Source organism: Loxodonta africana, chromosome 6, assembly GCF_030014295.1.
Source record: "Loxodonta africana isolate mLoxAfr1 chromosome 6, mLoxAfr1.hap2, whole genome shotgun sequence".
Classification (NCBI taxonomy): Eukaryota; Metazoa; Chordata; class Mammalia; order Proboscidea; family Elephantidae; genus Loxodonta; species Loxodonta africana.
In genome coordinates this window covers 38212023-38236649 of record NC_087347.1, presented here as the reverse complement: position 1 = coordinate 38236649, position 24627 = coordinate 38212023, and the positions used below count along the sequence as shown (strand labels likewise).

Below are 24627 nucleotides of genomic sequence, written 5' to 3'. Positions count from 1 at the left end.
GATTGCCCAATAAGCAGTAGGCTTACTTGTGCTTACTTACTAATTTGTAGTGCACAATTTCACCTGTTTTTCACCCCACATATAATTGTGCACTACAGATTAGTAAGTAGACACAAGCCCCTGTATATCTTACTTACTGGTTAATCCATCCCTGCTCCCATCTAATTCCTATTGTTTTGATCTGTCTTACTGGAGGCTTTTCCTCAAATATGTGGTGGCCCTTGTCTGTCTCTTAAAATCTAATTGGAAACGTCATGTGTGAACAGGATTTGTTAACTGATGGACGTCACTTACAGGAATTTGGGGAGGGTAGCAAACCAGCTTTTCATTTGGAGATCCTTAATGTTAGCATCTGGGGGCTTTTCTCTGAGGCAGTTCAGTTTCTTCAGAGAAGAATCTTCCTGTTTTCTGCCTGGGGAATACAAGCACAGCTGCCTGCTTTCCAGAAGTCTAGAGCTGGGAGAGGGAGGTGGAGTTGTACCTTTTAGTGTATAGTTCTCTAGATTTACCAGGTTTCTGCCCTGAGAGTGGTATCTATGCTTTCAGAAACCCTCAGGTCTAATATCTCCAGAGAGTAAACTTCTAGATTCCTAAGAGATAGAGTAGGCAGACCTAGGCCTCTAACCCAAGGGGCCCTGGTGGTACAGTGGTTAAGCGCTCAGCTGCTAATCCAGAGGTCAGAGGTTTGAATCTACCAGCTGCTCCGTGGGAGAAAGATGTGATAGTCTGCTTCCATAAAGATTACAGCCTTGGAAACCCTGTGGGGCAGTTCTACTCTGTCCTATAGGGTCTGTCTGAGTTGGAATCATCTTGATGGCAATGGGATGGGTTTTGGGGTCTCTAATCACAGGTTTTCAACTGATCTTCTTGTCTTTTGCCTCATGTTTCACCCTATTTTCTGGGATACCTTATGCCTTCTGAGTTCTGTACCCTCCTTGGGTTCTGCAGGACAACCTGGCTTGTTTCTTCCTGTCCAAGTCACTCTTCGTAGCCACCAAGGTTGTGCTTCCTCTGTTATGCCAGGTCATTTACCACTGTTTTATCTAGTTTCCATCTTTCAAACATTTATTAAAAATTATCTGCTGCTTATCTCATCTCCTGGTCTCTTGGTCTTTAGTCTTATGAAGTATAACTTTTTTTTTTTTTTTTTAATGCCTTTACAGTAATTCTAGTGATATTTCAGGACAGAAAGGAAATAGATTTGTGGTCAGTTCAAACAAATTTAGGACCTATGTTTAAAATGTAAATCTGCGTTTAAAGTTTTAATTCAGTGTGATTGATACTAATGCGCACAGTTTTTACATGTATACCTAGCATATATTAGCATACTAATTATACGTTCCTACTAAGGCCTTGATAAAGGATTGTTCAAACCAGACATCCTTCCATGTTGTCCCACTAATGTGCAATGCAGATGGAATAGTCTTCATTAATATGTAAAGTGTTAGGAATTTGTAAGTTAATTAAAAGTCATAAATTCTTAAAATACATATCCAAAACTTGTAAAAAGACAAAAAAAGTCAACTCACATTTTATTTTTTTTAATGTGTTAAAACAAGAGGCATTAAACACAACAGGAAAAGTCAGTGAGTAGGGGCAGGATTTCCACAAATACTTGACCTTTGATGATAAGGCTTGGGTTGTGATTTACTGATCATATTCAGTTTGGGTTTTTTTGGTGTTGCCATTCAACCTTAAGTCTACTGAGTACCCTGCCTTTTTTTCTTTTTTTTTTTAAGATTATAAAATTCCATCTTCTCTGTTATTGTATTGAGTGAATGAAGTAAGATCAGTACTGTTACTTGTCCCTGTCTATTCCAGTGACCAACTCAGATAATACTAACGAACGCTAAATTGTCAGCAGTAGTTTTGCAGTTGATTTTTTCAGTTTTTACCTTTTACGTCCTTATGTTTGTCAGTGTAGTTAATGGAGGTTGTGAGGCAGCAGTGGTAAGGCTTCAAGCATAGAGGACAGTTGTCTTAAACTCTTGAGCAGGATGAGGGGAAAGTAATCTGATGGCAGACACATCCAGGCTCTGCTCAGAAGCTTAACTCTGGCAGCTTCTAGTCTAAGGATGCTCCAGACGTGGGAGAGTTTGAGTAGCTAGAAGTGAGTGGTTTGTCCCCTGCTTATATATTAGGTAGCAGAGGGCTCCTGCATTCATCCTTTTCTGGTCACGTTTAAATTTGGGAATGGCCTGGTTGAAAAAAAAAAAAAAAAATGCCTTTTCTGGCCATTGCCCTGGAGTGGGTAATTCCTCAGCCTCTTTTTAAGCAGGAGTTTATAGTAGGTGTGGGCTGACGGGGAAGTGTTCAGTGTTTCTTTGTGTCTTGCCAGTAGACCAGAAGTTGCTGATTCAGATCACTAAAATTCACTAAACTGCATAGGGCCGAGACTAACATCTAAAATTTTTAAATGTTTTAGCTCTAATATTTTCAAAGACATAATAGGAAAAAAAAAAAAATTAGAGAAAATATCACCCAAAGCTGTACCAAATCATCTATATTTTAGTACATTTCCTTTCTGTTCTTTTTATTACCCCTCTGTGGGCTTTGGAAACCCTGGTGGTGTAGTGGTTAAGTGCTACGGCTGCTAACCAAAGGCTTGGCAGTTCAAATCCGCCAGGCGCTCCTTGGAAACTGTGTGGGGCAGTTCTACTCTGTCCTATAGGGTTGCTAGGAGTCGGAATCGACTTGACGGCACTGGGTTTGGTTTTTGGTTTGGTGTGGGCTTTGGGTCAGAGTTGATTTTTGTTATGTTGCAGTAGTGTATGCTGTAGTATCCCTTAAGAGTAGTGACCTTAAGAGAGAATCTCCATCCACTTAAAGTATTTAAATGAATTATTTTTCATTTTACATTCTGTACATGTTTTTGAGAATATTATAAACATAAATTACATATTAACTGAATAGCTTAAGAAACATACTAGAGTTTGGATATAGTTTAAAAATTTCTGGCTTGAAGGAGAAATTAGTCCTGCAAATAGTAATACTTTTCAAAATATATAACCTCTGGGACTTTTTGTTAGTAAGGACTTTTTGTTTGCAGTGCAGCACGTGGAATGAGGAAGATGGTATTTTGTGTATTATACAGATATTGCTCATTATTGTTACTATTGGCAGTCTTTACGTGCTCTGCGCTTTAAAAAGCATCAGCCAATTCCCCCTGCCCTACCTTTTGTGTACTTGTTGCAACAGCGTGGTAAAATGATGTTATATTAATAGGAGGAAGGAAGGCTTATCTGAATTACTAAACAAAAACAAAACACTAAAATCATTGGTACTCTGTGGTCTAAAGAATGCTGTTGTTATATTCAGCTACTTAAAGTGACTTGAATTTGGATATTTGGCTTTATTTTTAAAGAACAGAAATGTCTTAACATAGTTCAGGCTATTTTAGTATTTGACTATTGCTATATCCTTGAACTTTTTGCAAATAAATGGATACTTCTAAAGTGTTTTAAAGCTAATTTCTCTAGAGGGCTCTACAAGTTCATTGCCACTTCTCCTATATCACTGCAGATAAATTCTCACTAATTTGTATCTGTAGTAAGATTTACCCTCCAAATTGTGATTGATTAAAAAAAAAGAAAATCTGTCAAATACTTGTTGAACAGTTAATTTGCCCCAGATTCTGTGCTTGGCAGCTGGAGGTAGACGAGTCCTCCCTTCCCTGGAGAAGTGTACTGTCTTATCAGGGGGACACGGTGCAAGCAATTGCTATCATGTAACAAGTGTTAAACTAGATGCATGCTATACAAAAGAACAGTTCTGTGGTGTAGTTGATTGTTGCTAGAGGTCCTGAGAAGGTAGATGGGGTCAAGCTGGCTGGGACAAGGAGGAAGAAAGGGGCATTGCAAATGGGCAGACACAGCAGTGTGAGGGCAAAATGTCTTTAGACTAAAATTAATAAATTCTTCAAATGAATGGAAAGTGTCCTCTGAGGTTTTCACTTGAGTAATGTAATGGCAGTTTTATTTAAACATGAAGCGAAAGTAAACTTCCAGGGTTACTTATGTTCTCTGGTTTTTGAGTGTGAGAGACACTTGAAGCAATACTCTTTTTATCCTCCAGATCAGGAAACTGAGGCCCAGAGAGACTCTGGCACACTAGCTTGTTAGTGACGGAGCAGCCTGGCACAGAGAGCCTTTGACTTTCAAACATCGCTTTTTCCATCACATTGTATTCTGTATTAATACATTTATCAGTAGTTTACTGGCTTCTCTTTCATTTACTGCAGTAAAATGCTCTCATGTCAGTATTATTTAAGGCATTACATTTTATTGCAATAAATGAGTCATAGAAATAGCAGAAAGTCTCATCTGCTTTTCAGTACTTAAGGAAAAAAACACTGAAATCTTATTCTAAATCTTTTACATTATTTTCATGTTTCATGCTGTATTTATTTTTGAAATTATAAAAATAAGTTACACATGAACTGACTAGCTTAGGAAACAAGTGAGTTTAGATACAATTAAAAACATTTCTGGTTTGAAAGATAATTTAATCCTCCAAATAATAACAAATAGTATTTGTAATAGATACTCGTCAGATTAGATTAGAGATACCAAAGCAAGATGACATTTTATAACACCTTCCTCAAATGCTTTCTGTGGAACTTAGAATGTCCAAGGGTTTCCCATATAGCCGGCTGCACAGGATATCACACTCAGGCAGTTCATGAAGTGCAGGAAATTTCCTAATGCTTTATCGTTTGACATTTTAACTAAGGAAGGAAAAACACACTTTTATAGATTTAACTTACTGTGACATTTTCTTCTATTTCCCTTCCCCTTCAGGTATCTCCAGGGCAGCTTACTAAAAAGTATAGCTCATGCTCAACAATATTTCTAGATGACAGCACAGTCAGCCAGCCTAATCTTAGAACCACAATAAAATGGTGAGTACAATTAGGTTGCCAAGGCTGAGTGACAGACTCCCTATGCTAAAAGCACCAAGCTATACTTGATTGTCTTAGTCATTTGATTGTCCTCTCTAGTGATCAGTTTAAGAAACTGGTGTCAAGTATATACTAATTTCAAGGACCTAAATATGAATTTCAATTTCCATTTTAATTCTATAGCACATGGTAGAAGGGGAAGCCAATTTAGCAAACAAGGAATCTCAGGAAAAGTATACCTCTTTATTTCATGGATTTATGTTGTCACGACACTGCTGAACACAATGAGAAGGAGGTGCTTTTTATTGGATGTTTTTAGGAAAATATTGGTTCTTTATGAGTAACAGGCCTAAGACAGTGTGTACTGCTTTGGAAGCTACTCTGGGAAGAAGGGACAGCTTGTCCCCTACTGGCACCAGAGTGTATCTGCATTTAGACTTAATTGAAATTTTGTCAGATTTTCCCCCTCATGCCTTTTCCCCTCTGCAGTGTTTCTGTATGAAAATTCAGTTCCCCTTCCCAACCAGTCTTAAAAAACAAATTCTTAAGTTTAATTTCTTGTATGATGAAATTTGTTTAGCAGAGAACAATAAAGAGATGAAGTGTTGGAAACATAGCTATGGTCAGGTTTGTACGTAAGCAAATGTGAACAGAGTCATGATGATGAAAACTATTCTTCATTTCTGGGGATACCTTAGAGATGCGTTTTCAAAACACCCCAAGAGAAACCTTTCAAGCTCAAATGAAAAACTATGCAGAGCTTCCTGACTCCATTGGAGTTGTCCAGAAAATATTATTAACATCTCAGGATATGAGCTCTGATTTTCAGAACACAGTTTGGGAAGTGCTAATCTAGAATATTGATACCCCCAATTTAATTTTTCAACCTTAAAACCATAATTAACTTATAACCTTAATTTTGTTTCTTATGTACTGGCTTCTTTAAAGATTTTATACTTTAATGGAAAATAGCAAGCTCACAACCATAATAAAGGAAGTTTCTTCTCTCACTTGTAACAGTAGCTAAGATCAAATTGTGTTTCAGCAAAAACTGAACCCTGACCTTTGGCACCTATCAAGTAATCACTGAATGTTTTTATTCAGCCAAGGCCCTAAATCCATGGGTAAAAAGCAGACTCTAAAGTCTCCAGCCTCTTTTGACTTTAGAAGATTCAGATGTTTCAGTGTATCAGTAAGCGCCTGGGTTAAGAATGTCTGATTTTTGGACAGCTCGGATTTGAGAACGGCACTTGCAGCTTCACCGTGCCATTTAACGTTAAGTAAATTTGCCCTCACTTTGAAACCATTGAACCAATCCCTACTTGAAACAAATTCTTCATCACAGTCACCTCCGCTTGCTGCATGTGCGGCTTTTAAGTCATTGAAGAGACTTTGAGCTTTTCCTTGCACTAAAGTTAGGCTAAGTAAGAACCAGATGCATCTGTCCCAGCTGGCATACAAATTTGACTTAAAGACAGACTTAGGAACCAGGTCTTGTTCGTATCCCGGGGACTGCTTGTAATTCACAAGTAGCTTTTTTAGGACTAACTTTTTTCAAACAAGTAGGTGTTATGCTTCTTTCCAGTTTAAATAGTCTAGTTTTTAGAAGTCTGCTTTTGGAAGTACAGGAAATTTTAATTTGCTGTCGTTAAGTTTTAAAAACGATCACCGAGAACATTCTTCAGTATAAGATAGAACAAATTTACTGAGCAAGTTAATAGGGCAAATTTGGCTTTCAGGAAGGATTTTGAAAATGCTACTAGGGTGTAGTAGTATATTGTCTTAAGTGGGGTTGGCGAGCAGCTTTTTTCACAACGTATGTCTGCAGATAAGTTCAACCTCTCCTCCCTTACACACTCCCCACTCCCCACATTTATGTACTCGCTGACCTTTTGGTAGGCTGGGTAAGGATGTGAGGCATGATTATAACCAAAAGCACCCCAGATGATTCAGATCTTCACCCCAACTCAGTGGTTCCTAAACTTTGCTGCACTTTGGAATCACCTGGGGAGATGTAAAAAGAAATCCTGATGTCCTAATTGTACCCAGTGCCAATCAATCAATGTCTGGGGTGGCAGGCGGGCAGTTTTTAAAGACGGTCAGGTAATTCCAATAGTAGAGAGAGAGCTACTTCTGACCTTTGATGGGACCGTGGGCACATCAGTTTTAAGCCTTGGTTCTCTTATCTGTAAAGTGGGTGGTTGGATTAAGTGGCACCTAAGGTTCGGCAGTCCTTTTCAGCATACAACTTCAAATTCTGTGATTTTGAAATTATTTTGGAGATGAAATTGTTTGAAACACTATAGAAGTATCCATCTTTGACGCTAATAATGTTACTTGTTCATTAAAAAGGTATCTTAAACTCCATAAGCACATTTTCAAAGAAGTAACAGCTTCTTTTTAAAGTGCTACTTACTATTTGATTGATCTGCTCTTTTAAAATTCAGATTTGCCTTCCCTCAATTATTTTGAGCTTCATTTTAGACACTGAGGGCAAGTGGAAGCATAAAACCTATCCAAGAGAAGCCCTCTGGTCCCTAGTACACAACAGCTGTGGGTAATTTAGGAATGCAGTAACTTAGAGTATCTGTTGATTAATGTTTTCGTTTAAACTGATTTCGGAATGCTTTCCATTAATACACTGTGTAGTAGTATGCGGCATCACTAGCACTGCTTATATAAGAATGGCTAGATCCATCATCGATTTTGTGATTTTACGGATACTTGAATTTGTCAATCAACTTTCTACTAATAATTACGCAAAAGTGATTTTAAATAATATTTCCTGGCATAAAGTACATTTGTTAATTTACTTTTAGGGAAATAATGGAAGACAGGTGAAGCAGGTGGATAGTGAACTAAACCAACTGAAATGACAGTGCCTACCAACTTTAAAAAGGCACAGAAAGTAAAAACTACATGGCTTAAACTTAAGCATGTGTACAGATGAAAGGTTCACGGGTAGAAGGGCAAACGGTGGGAAATACGTAATAATTTATGTATCATCGTGTTCAGCAGCATACTGTTGCCTAATTCTCCTATTTTTGCCAAAAGGCAAAGAACTAACAAAGGAAAAAGTGCCCGTGAGGAACTCTTCTGAATTAGAAGATTTGGGAACCACAGAAGCCCTGCCCCCTCCCCCTTTTTAAAGAAATGTCGTAAACCTAGAAAATGATGAAATCGGTTATTACAAATATTTTTTTTTTCTCTCTCCACAGTGTGACCTTAGCAATATATTACCACATAAAGAACAGGTGAGCTCTATTAAAACCTGTTTTGTTATTCCAGCTAGTTACTTTGCATGATGTCAAGGTTAGTGTTAGGTAATGTCTATAGAGTGCTTTTATTACAGTATTAAAGTGAATAATTTGGTTTTGGTCTCAGTGTTCTTTTATCTCTTACATTGAGGACCCCAAAGAGCATTTGTTTATGTTAGCTAAATCAGTATTTACTCTTTTAGAAATTAAAATAGGAAATTAAAAAAATAAATAAATTGTATCTTAGCAGGGTTTCTTAACCTTGGTGCTCCTGATACTTAGAGCTAGATAATTTTTGTTGTGGGAGGCTGCCCTCTGCATTGTAGGATGTTTAGCAGTATCCCTGGCCTCTACCTAAGGAGCCCTGGTGGTGCAGTGGTTAAGTGCTTGGCTGCTAACTGATGGTTAGAACCCATCAGCCTCTCTGCAGGAGTAAAGACCTGGTGATCTGCTCTTGTAAAGATTATAGCCTAGGAAACCTTATGGGGCAGCTCTCTGTCATAGAGGGTCGCTATAAGCTGGCGTTGACTCAACAGCACACAACTGGCTTCTACCTACTAGATGCCAGTATCACCCCCCAGCCCCTCTTGTGACAACCAAAAATGTCTCCAGGTATAGCCAGATGTCCCATGGGGGACAAAATCGCCTCTGAGAACTACCGTGTTAAATAATACTTTTTATGAAAAATAACCATTTTCCACAAAAAAAGGAATGAAAAGTATGTCATTGGTTTACATGTTTGCAAATCTTGTTAATGTCTAGCTTACTAGCAGAAAGCTGGATTGTTATATCTACTTCTGCCTTCAGTCTTTTGCAGTTTGTTGTTTGAATAAGCAATGAGAAAACCCAGCTTCAGGCATATATATAGTTGGAAAAAGGTCTATTTTAAAAGCCCTCAGATAATTGTTGATATTCTTTGACACCATACATGGTAGTTTCTTAAATTAGTTACAGTGGTATTTTAAACCACATCAATGAACTTTTAGTACTCTGTTAAATAAATACCCATCGGTCTGTCTTGCATGTTGAATGACTCTTTTACCTGTACATGATTTTATAATACTGTGCATTGATTGGAAGATATTGGTTCACATTTCATTTTACAGTGTCAAAAATTCACTTTCATTAGTATCAACCACCAACCTTAGGTGTCAAGTCTCTTACGTATTGAGCTGTCAAGCTCACAGTAGAATGTAAAAGTCTCCCAAAATTCTAATTTTTAGCTTGAAAGCCTGAATTTTATCATTGGCAACAAATACCTATGTTTTGTTTGAAAGTCATACTTTCAAATAAAAATGTTCTGTTCCGTGAAAAAAAGCAGCTAGTTCAGCTCTTCCTTGACATAGCCATGCTTCAGCTGCAGAAGTGCCTTTTGAGTACTTTCCGTTTATTCAGAAGATTAAAAAGATAAGTCCAGATTTATTAACACCATTTTTACTGTTTCATCAAGGGTATTCTTAACCAAAGCTGGCTTAAAAAAAAAACAAAAAACACTGAACATGTGGCAGCAAAGAATCCAATGATTGCTAGTGTGGTTTGGTACCACTGCCTTGATGGAGCCAGCAGCTTCACCTACTTTCACACAGTCATTGCAAATGTCAAACGGTGAAAAAGGCAAGTAATGTTAGTATTGTTATAAAAACAATTTGGACCTCAGGGCACCCTTTGAGAGCCACTGTTTTACATGAGCACAGTGTATTAGTGTGATGAACTTATAAACTAAAAGGCTCTTGTCTCTTGTAAAATAAAAAGACAAGTTTCTAGCTCAAACTATTTAAAAGAGACAAGAAGAAATATTAAAAATGAAAGAGAGAACACCTGGGAAATCTGAATCTCATATTCAAGCTTGTTAAAGTTCTAAAGACTTTATTGCCCACTGCTACTGCCTTGTAAAACGTTCTTGTGTATTCCAGTGTAGGGTTACCAAAAACCAAACGCATTGCCATCAAGTTGATTCGACTCATAGCGACCCTATAGGACTGCCACATGGAGTTTCCAAGTGGCGGCTGGAGAATTCAAACTGCCTACCTTTTGGTTAGTAGCTGAGCGCTTAACCAGTGTGCCACCAGAGCTTCATGTCAGGTTAGAGGAGGGAAATATATTTGGTTTACTAGCATTGCTTGTTAGGGAGGGTCACTGTTTAAAGGCAACTCTGGGTGGCCACTGTAGAAAAGATTTCACAGTACTTGTGTTGAGTAAAAAGAAGCCAGAAAATTCTTAAAGGCAAAATCCAGGAGAAGAATTTGTAAAACTGCTTTGTTGAAGATTAAGCTTCCCCCTCCACCCCCCTCTATTCCCAGCAGGTATTTTACTAAGATGTTAACAATTCCCCAACTCATTTTTTAATGCACATTCTTATTTTATAGAGATGCAAATAGATCCTTGGATATTTTTGATGAGAGATCACATCCGCTCACAGTAAGTGTCAGCTTTATTAAGGTTGTACTTTTCTCTCAAAGTTGCGTTTATTTCATGCTGATTTGCTTTGAGATTACTAGAAGAAAAACACTCTCTCCAGCTTAAGTCAAAATCATTTTCTTTTAAAAAGTCATTTACACAGGACTATGGTCTTGGGGAACATCTAGCTTAATTGGTATAACATAGTTTATGAAGAAAATGTTCTACATTCCACTTCGGTGAGTAGCGTCTGGGGTCTTAAAAGCCTGTGAGTGGCTATCTAAGATACTTCACTGGTCTCACCCCTTTGGGAACAAGGGATACTGAAGAAAACTAAAGACAAAAGGGAAAGATTAGTCCAGAGGACTAATGGATTACAACTACCATGGCTTCTACCAGACTGAGACCAGTACAACTAGATGGTGCCCAGCTACCACTGACTGCCCTGACAGGGCTCACAGTAGAGGGTCCCAGACAGAGCTGGAGAAAAATGTAGAAGAAAATTCTGACTCACAAAAAAAGACCAGACTTACTGGTCTGACAGACAGTGGAGGAATCTTGAGAGTATGGCCCTGGGACACCCTTTTAGCTCAGTGATGAAGTCACTTGTGAGGTTCACCCTACATCCAAAGATTGAACAGGCCCATAAAACAAAGTGAAACTAAAGGGACACACCAGCCCACGGGCGAGGACTAGAAGGCAGGAGGGGACAGGAAAGCTGTAATAGGGAACCCAAGGTCGAGAAGGGAGTGTTGACATGTCATGGGGTTGTTAACCAGTGTCATAAAACAATATGTGTACTAACTGCTTAATGAGAAGCTAGTTTGTTCTATAAACATTCATCTAAAGTACAATAAAAAAAAAAGTCATCCCACATCCCACACCCCCGCCCCCCATGAGTGTTACGTAAGAGATAGTATAGAGTGAGAACTTGCAGCTTTGTATAATCGGTGTGCCAAAGTGAGTCAGCGTGTCAAAATAACAGATGATACATCTTTTTAGAAGATAATTTTCAATAGCATCAAACCCAGAGTACTTGGAAATAAACCTAATAGCTATGTAAGATCTCTATGAAGAAAACAAGAAAACTATTTCAGTTTAAATAAATTAAAATTACATAAAATAAATTAACTTCCTGTGTTGCATTAGGCACATTTCAAGTGGTTAATAGTCACATGTGGCTGCTGTTACTGTGTTGGACAGTGCCTTAAGGTTACAGAGAAATAAAACAAAGTTTTTTCAAGGTTTATTGCAGAGAAGTATGCTATATGGTGATCATTAAGATTTTGAAATCTAAAAATATTTTACATTTGGATAGAGTTCTGTTGAGGGGAGTGGAAAGGAACAATATAAATTTTCTAAACTTGCTTTTAGGTTTATTTCCAAGTACTTTGTATTTGATGTTAACTTGTGTTTCATTGTACATTTTACTCTGCGGCTTATAACAGATTATGTATAACATTGTGAAGAATAGTATTTCCAGAGCAATAAATTGTGCTCACACAGAGCCTGTACTTGGGCCAAGAGGCAGTCATTCCAACACAACATGGGGATACTGCATGGTTTAAAATCAGGAAAGATGTGCATCAGGTTGTAACCTTTCACCATATTTATTTAATCCGTATGCTGAGCACATAATCCGAGAAGCTGGACTATATGAATAACACAGCACCATGATTGGAGGAAGACTTATTAACTTGCACTATGCAGATGATAAAACCTTGCTTGCTGAAAACCATGAAGACTTGAAGCTCTTACTGACAAAGATCAGATACTACAGGCTTCAGTATGGATTACACTTCAACATAAGAAAACAAAAATTCTTACAACTAGACCAATAAGCAGCAGTATGATAAACAGACAAGACTGAAGTTGTCAAAGATTTTATTTTACTTGGATCCACAATCAACATCCATGGAACCAACAGTCAAGAAATCGAATGCCTGCCGAATTGCATTGGGGAGATCTGCTGCAAAAGACCTCTTTAAAGTGTTAAAAAGATAGTCGTTGAGGACTTAAGGGGCATGTCTGACCCAAGCCATGGTATTTTTAGTTGCCTCATATGCATGCAAAAGGCGGACAGTGGATAAGGAAGACCAAAGAAGAACTGATCCCTTTGAATTATGGAGTAGGTGAAGAGTAGTGGGCTGCCAGAAGAATGAATAAATCTGTTTTGGAAGAAGAACAGCCAGAATCCTCCTTTGACATGAGGATGGTGAGAAGTCATCTCATGTACTTTGGACAACTTATCAGGAAGGACCAGTCCCTGGAGAAAGGACATCATGCTTGATAAAGTAGAGGGTCAGGAAAAAGAGGAATACCGTAAACGAGATGGATTGACACAGTGGCTGCAACGATGGGCTCAAAATAGCAGCGATTGTGCGGATGGCGCAGGACCAGGCGGTGTTTTGTTCTGTTGTACATGGGGTCTCTCTGAGTTGGAACCAACTCGACGGCACCTAACACCACCAAACTTGTGCCTGTATTTTTCTTTAATGGGTGGTAGTGGGTTTTGAATCACTAGGGCGTTTTAAGATCACATTGTTTATATTTGAAGTACTAAAAGATATATCACCCAGTCAAAATTATTTTAAGAAGTATGTGGGCACAAATTTGAACACTGCTATTTTAAGATTACTGAAGAATTTTTCTTTAGTGGGTACTGATATTGCATCTTTTTTTCTTTCAGCGAGAGAAGGTTCCGGAGGAATACTTTAAGCATGATCCTGAACACAAATTTATTTACAGATTTGTCCGTACTCTTTTCAGTGCTGCACAGCTAACAGCTGAATGTGCAATAGTAACTTTGGTAAGACATTTCTTCTGTCATAAAGCATCTTTAGAAGTTTCTGTCTTGTACACCGTGGTATGGTCCAGTTTTTCAAGTAAAAGTAGGTTCCTGAAATTTTCATCACAACTTTATTAAGACAAATCTATCGAAGACAAAAAGTACACACATTCAAGCTTAATATCATTGTAGTTTAAAGTGTTGCCATTGGTTTTCCCATCACAAAACATTGCTATTAAAGGAGAGATTTCTGCTCTTTCTCTCCCTACCCCCAGCCTACACAGGCACAAGCAGTATGCACACAGGCACATAAATGTGCTGTGTTATGGGGAATGGGGAACAATAACAAGACTACCTGGCCTGCAGGCAAAGATCAACTCAGTGTAGGTCTAAGATGAGTCCCAGGCTGTAGTCCCCAGGCAGTTTTGATGTGTGACCTAGTTGAGAACTACTGCCTCAGATTTTCTGTTCCTTGAATGATGGGTGTTAACCCATCCCTGCTTACTCCTATAACTGCTCTTGAAGTTGTCCGGGATGCTAGTGCCAGTAGAACTTGGAAAGACTTTGCTCCTTAGCCTGCTGAGCTACCTTTGTATCATCCATACAGAATTACTGTGGTGAGATTTTATCGTTTAAATCCTATTCAGGTGACAAATGTTTGGGATTGTTTTACTCCTTCCTATAGCAAACTTACAGAGGAAAGTTAACTTTATGGTTTGGAGAGAAAGAATTCTTAAATCAGTACTTAATCCTTTCGCATCCAGTTAAAACTTGGGAGGGATGTGCTTTTGACTAGAGACATGTTGCTAGGCACTGGCTTAGACACAGGTCTTTTTAGGAGCTGCAAGCCATTTGGAATGCTTAGCATGTTCTAAGAGCAAGAGTAGTACTTCCATATCTAGGGATAGGTATGGCAGGAAGAAGACTATCTGGGTTGGAAGAGGGAAGTTTATTTTAGACATGCTAAGGCTTGATGTACCTGTGAGGTAGCAGAGTGGCAATGTCTGGTAATCACTTGGAGCATGAATTTGGGCAAGAAGTTGCTCATTCCTTAAGTACTCACTAAATACCTAATCCATGCCACTATTTACATACTGGGGATAGAGAGGGGAACAGATTGAACAAAGTTCTTGCCTTTATGTCACCTACATTCTAGAGAGGAAGACAGCAGTATTTCTAATGAATATTTTTGAAAAGATGACTATTTCAGGTAATGGTATACCAAGAAGATAAAGCCAAGGTAAAGACAGAGTGATTATAGGTGTTTACTGTTTTAGATAGAACAGTCAGGAAGAGCCTCTCTAAAGAGGTAACACTGGAACAATGACCTGAATGAAGTGAGAAAGCAAATGATGCAAAGATATGGAAATCTGGCATCATAGGCAGAGGGAACGAGTACAAAGACCCAGTGGCAGGAGCATGTTTAGTGTGTTCAAGGAACAGCAAGAAGGCCAGTATGATCTGAGTGAGGAAGGAGGGAGAGAATGTACGAAATGAAGTCAGAGAAGGACATCGTCATATCTTCTGGGGCCTTGTAGCTTGTAGGCCGTGGAAAGAAGTTAAATTTTTATTCTAATATGATGGGGAAACCTCTGGCAGATCTTGAGCATGGGAGTGAAGGGTTCTTACTTTAAGAGGTTGTTGTGGCTGCTTTGGGTGAATAGACTGTAGTGGGAAGGCAGAGAAGAGAGGAGGCAGCTGCAGTGATACAGGTGAGAGGTGATAGGTGGTGACTCAGAATAAGAATCAGTCACGTTCTTGATGAAGGTAGTGTTGACCAGAATTGCAAACATATTGGAGACGATGACTCATAGGTAGGGGCAGCAGCACCTTAGGGAAGAAGCGGGTGAGCAGTTGGGATAAAGAGCTCTGCTTTGTGTGTGTGAGGCACTGATGGCCTTGGAAGAGTAGTTTCAGTAGAGTGATAGCAGCAGAGGGTAGTCTAAAGTAAATTAAGGAGAGAATGGGAGGTGAGAAACTGGCATCAGGACATGCTACTGTGAACAAATGAGAGGAACATCCTGGAGGCAGAGGGGTGTAGTGGCAACATCTTAAGCACATTCCTAGTGGGGAAAATCTCTGCAGAAATTCTTCAAAAGGAGAGATCATAATCCTGCAGAAGTGGGCATGGGTGGGCCCCACTAGCCTCTATAAAAAAAAAAAAGGAAGGAATACTCCCTCTGATACACAGGAGGGCGAGTGGGCAAGTGGTGTGCGTATGTATCAGCACAGAACAAGTTTGCTGGTAACGGGGCAGGAAGTTGAGGGATTGCCAATTTAAGTGCCTCTTAGGATACTTGAGAGCACTGAGTTTTTGGGAATGGGAGCAGAATTTCACTAAGATTGCGATGTCATGTTAAGTAACTATTTGACAGTCTGATAACCTTCAGACAGTAAACACACTTTTTAAAAACTGACTTTTTGTCTCAATACAAAGAGTTCAAATAGCATATATAAGTCTTATGCAGAGCACCCGTTGCAGTAAACAAATCACAGCTTACCTCTATAGTCTTAACTTTGTTAACTTCGCCCTGTTCTTTGTAGAATAGATGTTTGATGCATGTAAAACAATTCATGAAACAGTCTCATAAACCAACTGGCAGATGTAGAAGAATCCCAGGGACAGAGATTGGTAGGTTGTTGATCTGTCACCACCTTTTAATCAACAGGAATTGACTAAGCTGTGGATTACATAAGATAGAAAACAAGTTATCATGAAATGATCATGGAGGTGTGAACAATAGGGGGCTGTGAGAGCATGCTTTTGCATACACGTGTTCCTTACAATGGTCCTAAACATAGGGATGTGCCGACCAGGCTGCAGTGCACATCTGTGAAGCCACCCTGTGTGCTGCACTGCACAGCAGCCACTGGGAGGCTCTCTTGCCTGCTAGTTTGTATCCTCAAGCTAGCGCCACAAAAGGGTTAGTTACTGTGAAAAGGGGAAGATAAAAATGTGCTCACTGTTACCAGGGTTTTATATATTTAAACACTACATACCGGTAAAATCATATAACAGCCAGCCAGGTATAGTTCATTGCATGGGGCAGGCTCTCGAGTATTTATTCAACATGGTTAATTCACACTGGGCCTGTATATACTGCCTTTTTTGAGTGTGACAGTCATAACAGAGTGCCTCCTTTAGGATGCTCTTTGCCGAAATATCTAGTCATTCCTGCGACCAAAATTGGGCTGAAAACTTGCATGGGCAGAATAGGTAACAGGTATCTGACTTACAACTAGGATCTGGCCTCTTGCACTGGCTGACTGAGCAAAGTCACCATAGAATGTAAGAATAAAAGGCATTTTCTAGCCCAAAACAGATGCAATGTATTGTAACAGTTCTTGTCATAGCACTTAAACAACTAAAATCAAAAACCAGTGCTCTACTTTTGCAGGTTTACTTAGAAAGGCTTTTAACTTATGCTGAGATCGACATTTGTCCCACTAACTGGAAAAGAATTGTTTTGGGAGCCATTCTTCTTGCCTCCAAGGTTTGGGACGATCAGGCTGTCTGGAATGTGGACTACTGCCAGATCCTCAAGGACATTACAGTTGAGGACATGTGAGTTCGTAAGGTTTTGGTGAACTTTCTAACCATTGTCCAGTACCTCATTTGCTCCCATAAAGTTTACATGTTAATAAATATTTTTAAATAATAACATTGTAAAGAGAACTCAAACAGGCATAAAACTACATACTCCCTCCTTTCCAGCTGTGGTGTGACAATCCCTGCTTTCCATCATTGGTTGGTAGTTGTTGATATGTTGCTGTTGTAATAATCTGCTTGTCATAAATTAACATGTATTTTTCAGATGATTTTTGGCAATCATTTTATAAGCTTACTACCAGAACAACATAGTATAGTAAATATCTTTATGGCTTTTTGAAAGCCATCTAGCAGTCCCAGTCCATTTTTAAAGGGCACACCTCTGGCCTTTGAAGTAAGTGTTTGACCGCTGTTAAAGAATTAGCTGGCCTCTGGACTGTTGAGAGGTTACAGCTTCAGCCTGAGTCACACATTGTATATTTGCTTTTGCTGATCCAGCCTCCTCCCCTTTTTCTTTACTGAAGATCTGTCGTGGCAGAAACCACGAGATAAACAGATGGGCACTCCTTGGCGGGACAAAATTAAATAGCCACACATAAGTTTCAGATCCTTCCTGTTCCTGCGTCCTCCCTATTAAGAGTGTCCTTTGTGTTTAGTGGTAGGTCTGATGGGTTTGGAAGTTCCTTTCTCGGGCTGTCTTGAGAAGCATCACTGGGTGTCACCCACTTCTCACCGTGTTGAAGAGTCTCCTGGGACGCTTTGCTCGGCGGGCTCTTGAGCTGACAATGAGAGTGCAAGGAGCCTGGCCTAGTAATGAGGCTACTCAAAAACTATGTGCTGACATGAATCCAAAATACCAAACCTAATGAGGGCATCTGATTGGGACCCCCGATGGCTGTGAGGTCCCTGAACCCAGTAGGCAGGGCCAACCAGAGAGAGGTTTCCAGCAAAGACACTCAGTTGCTCCCTTGATAGTGAAAATGTCTTTGTGGGTGGCCTGTAAGGAAATACGAAAGGACACCTTTGATTATATTGAGCAGTATAAGATGATCAGGTCATGACAGGCAGTGGCAAGAGTTTGTTTTTGTTACTCTAGATAAGACTGTCATTTGGAATTACCAAACTGTATTTACAAAGAAAGTGAGGATACTTCTGATAAAAAAAAAAGAAGAGGGACCAGTGATTGTTGGTGGCTGTCAGTGGCTTTGTTGGAAACGACAACTTGGATAATGGTGTAAACTGAGTGGTCATGGTGATACTGCTGGCACCCATCTTAGGGAAGGGTGTGATTGCTGGCACCCATCTCAGGGAAGGGCGTGGCGGCAAAGGAGATCTCCATAACGGATTTGTAACAGACTGGATCTCTTTTGGAAATTGCAGAAGCTAAAGTGGCTTTGATTGCTGCTGTTAGCAGTCTTCAAACTGGTCCCTTGAAAGGAGGAATGCTAGTCCTGCCATGATGGGAGCTGATTATTTTCTCAAAACCTGCAACTAAGTTGGCTGGGACCCTTGTTCTAGTTAGAGCCTCAGAGAACATGCAAGGGAGTGTGTAGGTTTTCCCAGATGAGAACTTGGGAGTAGTAGCAGGGTGTAGCTACAAGGAGACTAGTTGTAAACAGTGCTTTCTGTGTCTGAACAGAGATACACCAGGAGCTGTGCCTGTAACAGGTTGCTCTTTCAGAATTAGAAAGCATCACAACAAAGTGTTTACTATACATTTGTTTCATCTCCATGCTATTGACTGCTGCTATTTGTGATGGTCTCATTGTGAGTCTAAGCTGAAAAAAAATTTAAATCGGGGTCTGATTTTTATTAAAAGTTTCTACATGTCTTGGTAGAATATATTTCTTTTCAAAAGAATAAGTTAAATTGAGCAGCTGCTACTCAGAAAATTTGCTATGCCTGTAAATGGCCTGTCATTCAGCCGTCTAGTCATTAAAAAAAAAAAAAAAAAAAAAACCAGAAGATGCATATTCTGTAGGCATAATGCTTTCCTTCAGTGATTAAACCTCTATTAATAGACACGTTAATCCTATGAAGTACTGTATTTCTACACAATTAAAATGTTTTAGTGGAGGACCTATAAAAGGAAAAGTGAAGTGCATTTATTCCTGTTGTAAATTCAGTCCTGATTAGCTGATTATCAAACCACCTGATTTACATTTCTATGGACTTTATGGCTATATGAACAGGAAATTAATTTTGGAAGTAGGGTTAGTTGGATTTTAAGTTCAACAAATGAGACAACCGCATCTTTGCTCAGATACTAACTGCTGTCCATATAGAAGAACACTGAGCATTTATTTATTGACCTTCCCAGTGGATAGTATTTTAAAACTTTAAGACCAAGAAACTAAATATGTTGTCAAATAAACCTCTCGTGTTTGTTTAGGGATTGATCACTTGTAATCAATAATTCTCTAACGTGATTACTGTAAAAGTGGTAAGATTCACTCTAATTTTGTTTTTTTACTAAACACTTGGCAAGTTCATGTACCAAAAGACTGCTCCCGACATTCTCCTTTCCCATTTTATTAAAGTGGCCCATGCGTGTGTGCGTGCATGTGTGCACGGGGGTGTGTGTGTGTGTGTCCACCTGTTCTGGGAGGGGCGGTAGGTGCTCAGCATCTCAAGGCTTCATCCCCAACACAGGAGAGACGTTGCATGAGCTTACAAGTCCAGAGAGTTCATATTGTAAAATGGGTTTAGTCTAAGTACGACATCTATCTTTGATCTTTGTTGTCCAAAGCTTAAAAAAGTATCCTGTTCTGTCAAAGTGACAGTTTCTCACCCTAGTAAGATTAAGGTGAGCAGAAACTTGTGTTCTGCCCTTTGACGTAGCCCCTTGCACTGGGGGAGGGGGTTCCCTTCTCAGCGAATGTAACTTGCTTATTTATTTATTTAAGATGAATCCTTGTTGCCTCAAGAGTTTTCCCCCTCTGAGATAATAGCGGTGGCTCTCGATGGATCCATTTGTTGCCGTGGTGATGTGTCCACTCCTTTTGTTGGTGTGTCTCTACTTCAATAAGCCCCTTCCTGTTATCAGCCCGATGAAAATGTCGGCAAGTTCTTCAGAGCTAATAAACAGCATACATGACTCCTTTCATCTGATCACTATAGTGGGGCCTGTTAGTGAGCCTGGAGTATGAATCGTACAGCTGCACTAATGGAACTCTGAAGAATGAGTCCCCGAGTCAGCAGCACGAGTGCATAAGAGGGCCGTAACCTTTCCCCCTCATCCCAAACTCCCAGTGCTGAGATGCAGAAAGGACCACAAATAGCTGTACCTTGTTCAAACACTAGTGTATTAATCTAGTGGGGTAGCCTGATTTGTTTGAAAACAATTTAGAGCCATCCTACTAGCTTAGAATGCTATTTTTGAAGATAGTCCAATTGATTAAAATTGTCCCATGTTGGTTTTGTTGTGTTCCTCCTCCTGCAGGAATGAGATGGAAAGGCATTTTTTGGAGCTACTTCAGTTTAATATTAATGTTCCTGCTAGTGTTTATGCCAAATATTACTTTGACCTTCGCTCCTTAGCAGATGACAACAACCTGAATTTTCTGTTTGCTCCACTTAGCAAAGAAAGAGCACAGAACCTAGAGGTAAGCCTGTGAGATCACTGAGCGGGGTATTCTGTCAGCCACCAAAGCCAACATCTGTGGCTAAATCATACTAAGTAGTGATTAGGCAAACGGAAAGTTTTTAAATTAGCGCATGTAAGAGCTTATTAACCCTTTGGCATCATATTTCCTGTGGCTTTTATGATCCACATAAAAACATAGATTCTCTTCTCTGACCGTAATTCAAAATATTTTAAATGAAATTTAATCTGTTTTCAGTGGTTTGTCCTTTTGAACCTTCACATAACCATACATGAATAATTTCTTAGGCTTATATCCCTGATTTTACCTGCATACATAATCTACTTACTATTTTTGACTGTCTGACTCAGTTTGCAAAATCATGTCAGTGTTTATTATACATAACACAGTTCAATCCCATGAGTTTATTAGACATAGCATTAGTGGCTCAGCAGAGTGGCCTATACTTGCATGTATAATGTGTGGCTGTTTCAAGTACTGGGTGTAGAAAGTACATGGGTTTTTAATGGAAATGGTAATTTATACAGGACAAAGTAATATGGCTTCTGATTTTTGGTGAGTATACCACAAAATTATCCACAACTGAAATGGAAACATTTAAAATTGACATTTTTTGTGATACCTTGGTGGTACTGTAGACTAATATGTTTTTGTACCATAATTAGTGTGTGAGTGTAATAGCACCTTTTGGTGCTTCAGTCTTCAGCCCTTCCATAGCCTCCAACAGAGTCCGGCACACGCCTGCCTTATTAAATTGGCCTAGAGTGTGTGATAACTGAGGAAGATTGGCTAGACAAATAGCTGAACAGACACTGATTTGGCACAAGTGTATGTGCGTTATGTCTGATGAACAAGTGCACAGGTCACAGATGATACTGCTTTTAGGAGCCTGTCACAATACCTTTGACATCTTCGAGAGCCCAATTTTTAAATAACTTGAAAAAGTAAGTACCCTCTCGCTCTGAAAATCTAATCCTAGCCCTCAAAGGATATTACTCTTTGCACCTTAGTGAATTGGCAGGAAGTAGCATCCCCACAACCTGGCAATGTAGACCTCAGATACCAAAGTTATCAGTAGCTGTGAACTACCTAAGGAGTCTGGATACGTGGCTTATCATCAGTGATACTTTTTTCAGGTTGGAATCTTTTTGTTTGTTTTTAAATTCTTGTACCTGTGTTCTATTTGATTGCCTTTTCTAGGCCATTTCCAGATTGTGCGAAGACAAATACAAAGACTTGTGCAGAGCTGCTATGAGAAGGTCATTCAGTGCTGATAATTTCATTGGTATTCAACGCTCTAATGCCATCCTCTCTTAAGGGGAGACATGAGGGGTTGTAAGATCATGAACCCCTCATCTACAAAGACTGGAGAAATATCACCTCTCCTGCTCAAAACCAGCAAACTTAGTGTTTTCAGCGAAAGCAAAGACAGCAAATTCAAGAGACTCATGGACAGCGAGGATTACATGCCATAGGAAAGAACCGGGACCTTGTCAGCGGGACACTCTTCTGTCCTTTTTAATGTAAACCGAGTTACAAAAACCACTTCAGAGTGAAAGCTCCCAACTCACAGATATTTGCTTACTGTGTAGGCCAATAGCTGTGAACTATGAGGTTTTTTTAATTAATAGTTTAAAATTTTTAGCCTTTAAAGACACTAATGTTATAACTTTTTATGTTTTTCCTATTTTTCCTGTCACTCTCCCACTCCCTAAATATTGCAGCATATGCCTTTAGAATCAATGCAGTATTAATATTAAAACTTGGGACTCTTAACTCAAAAAGCCACTTAGAAGCAGAGACTGTAGCATTGTTAGGTGTTGAAGGGTTCTTCCTACTGTATCATTGAAGCTGCTAGCTGTTATTGGCAATCAGTTTAAACCAAAAAGCTGCTGGATAACACCGTCATTCAAATTCTTTGCAAGCAGTACTTATTAACCTTTCAGCATGTTTGGGATCATAAACTTGGAAAGTATTAGTTACTGATTATCTACTTCTGTTGGGTCCACGCCGCATTTCTTGTGAATTATGATGGTGCTTCTCATTTTCTGATAATTTTCCTCTTGTTAAATAAATGTATTAAAAGATAATTTTAATAATTCCAGCCAGCACGGTGGACAAGTGATAACAAGCGGGTAATGAAATACAAGGCGTCCTGAAAGTCTTAGTGCGATCTTGACCTGTAATAAAGCATGCATGGGAGCCCCAGGGCACTGCATCAGAAGTGTAAATGCTGTAACGCTTTTAAAAACTCGTTTGAAAGTTTAAGTTTCTCTTACACTTACTTTTGTGAATTTTAAATACACTTTTAATTTTTTGTTTCAGCCCCTCTTGAACATGGCAAAGAGTAACTGAAACAGAATTAAAAGCTTAATTTTCAAAATTCACAAAACTAAGTTTAAAAGAAACTTAAACTTTCAAACGATGTTTTGTAAGTTTGTAGCATTTATACTTCTACAGTTACCAAAGCTTAAAATTGCACTAAGACTTTTGGGACACCCTGCATAGACGTGCCCTTCTCTTCAATTTTTTAAATAGTTTTTTGCAGGGCTGTGTGCTGTTGATCTGCTGTGGCCACCTGAGTGTCTTTTCTCTAGATTTGGTAAAGGAAGATTACGGAGAGCAGTGTAACTCACATCTGATAAAAGAAACTGGACCCTAATAGTGATGGATGCTTGAAACAGCTTTGTTATCCTACGCGGTAACCTACATGTAGTTGTCCCATCGCAAGTCTTGTTATTTAAAGAGGGAACTTACACAGACCTTAGGAACCCTAACTGCAGGCTTTAAAGGGCAGGGAGTAAGTAATTTTAGGAGATCGATAACAATGTCACCTAAATTTGAGATATTAAAAAAAAAAAAAAAACTGTTCTCAACTCTGAAATTTCTCCTGCCTTCTCAAATGTACATCCTGGGAATTTTGCCTGTATACAAAGCATTTACGGGCCAGGAGTACTTTCTCTTGTTATAGCAAAACCTCACATTATTTTGAGTGCTACAGGTTCCATCACTTTTAAAGGACAGAGGCATAAGCGATAAATAATGGTATATAAAATATTACAATCTACCACCTCAAAAACATTGTTTATGGAGTTTGGAGCTTGGAGACTCAAGTATTGATTGCAGTTTTATTTTGAAAAGAATGCTACAACTTATGTGGTTTTTCTTTCTCATGTTTATATTAAAAGCAAAGCTAATAAAACTCTATTTTAATTAAAATATGGCTAGCGTGTTTGTAACATTTTGCTCTATTCACACAGCAGTACATCTCTGCCTAACCCAGTTGTTTTCAGTCAGTCCTAATAGGTCTTAAAGCATTTCCAAGCTCTAACCATTCACAAATTGGTTTGACCCATTCCTTTAGTAAAGATGTAGTCACTTATTTTTTTGCTCTTTTCAACTCAAATATAATTTATAACACAATCACTGGCCACTGCACTAAAACAAAGTTCTATAAAGTAATAGAAGTTAAGAGTAATGCTGACACTTCTGTTTAAGTTAAGCCTTTTAAGTAGATGTGGTTTTAGTGGAATCTGAATACGGAATAGTGTTAAATCGGCGGCATAGTGCATTAAATAAAATTAACCCAAAAAAACCAAACCCAGTGCCGTTGAGTTGATTCCGACTCATAGCAACCCTATAGGACAGAGTAGAACTGCCCCATAGAGTTTCCAAGGAGCGCCTGGTGGATTTGAACTGCTGACCCTTTGGTTAGCAGCCATAGCACTTAACCACTACGCCACCAGGGTTTCCAGTGCATTACATAGTGCATTGGACAGCATCTTTGAATTGTGCCAGAAAAGGAAAAACACATCCAAGGAGAGAATTAGGCAAAATTCACCAAAGTAGAAGGAATTACAGGAATAGAATCAGAATGTGAAGTATTTGAGATTTCCAAGCAGTTAACAAGGAAAGAAAATGGAAGAACAGGAACTAGAATTGGTCTTGCTGTAAAGAGGGTGATGACATAAGTCGGAGCCCCGATGGGACAGTGGTAAAGAGCTATGGCTGCTAACCAAAAGGTCAGCAGTTCAGATCCACCAGCAGCTCCCTGGAAACCCTATGGGCAGTTCTGTCCTATAGGGTTGCTGTGAGTTGGAATTGACTCGATGGCAACAGGTTTAGGGTTT

At 39.1% G+C, this 24627-nt stretch overlaps 1 protein-coding gene across 2 annotated transcripts in view; it reads left to right on the top strand.

The window, feature by feature from the left end:
* Positions 1 to 23400, top strand: part of CCNYL1 (cyclin Y like 1) — a 42404-nt gene extending 19004 nt beyond the window's left edge. The window contains exons 4-10 of one of the 2 annotated variants that reach the window (XM_064286755.1): positions 4800 to 4900; positions 8119 to 8154; positions 10524 to 10575; positions 13244 to 13363; positions 16741 to 16907; positions 20335 to 20497; positions 21698 to 23400. In XM_064286755.1, the coding sequence (XP_064142825.1) occupies positions 4800 to 4900; positions 8119 to 8154; positions 10524 to 10575; positions 13244 to 13363; positions 16741 to 16907; positions 20335 to 20497; positions 21698 to 21814 (756 nt within the window). In that variant the 3' untranslated portion in view covers positions 21815 to 23400. The remainder of the gene's footprint in view (positions 1 to 4799; positions 4901 to 8118; positions 8155 to 10523; positions 10576 to 13243; positions 13364 to 16740; positions 16908 to 20334; positions 20498 to 21697) is intronic. The other variant, XM_064286756.1, reaches the window with a different exon arrangement.
* Positions 23401 to 24627: the final 1227 nt, after the last annotated feature.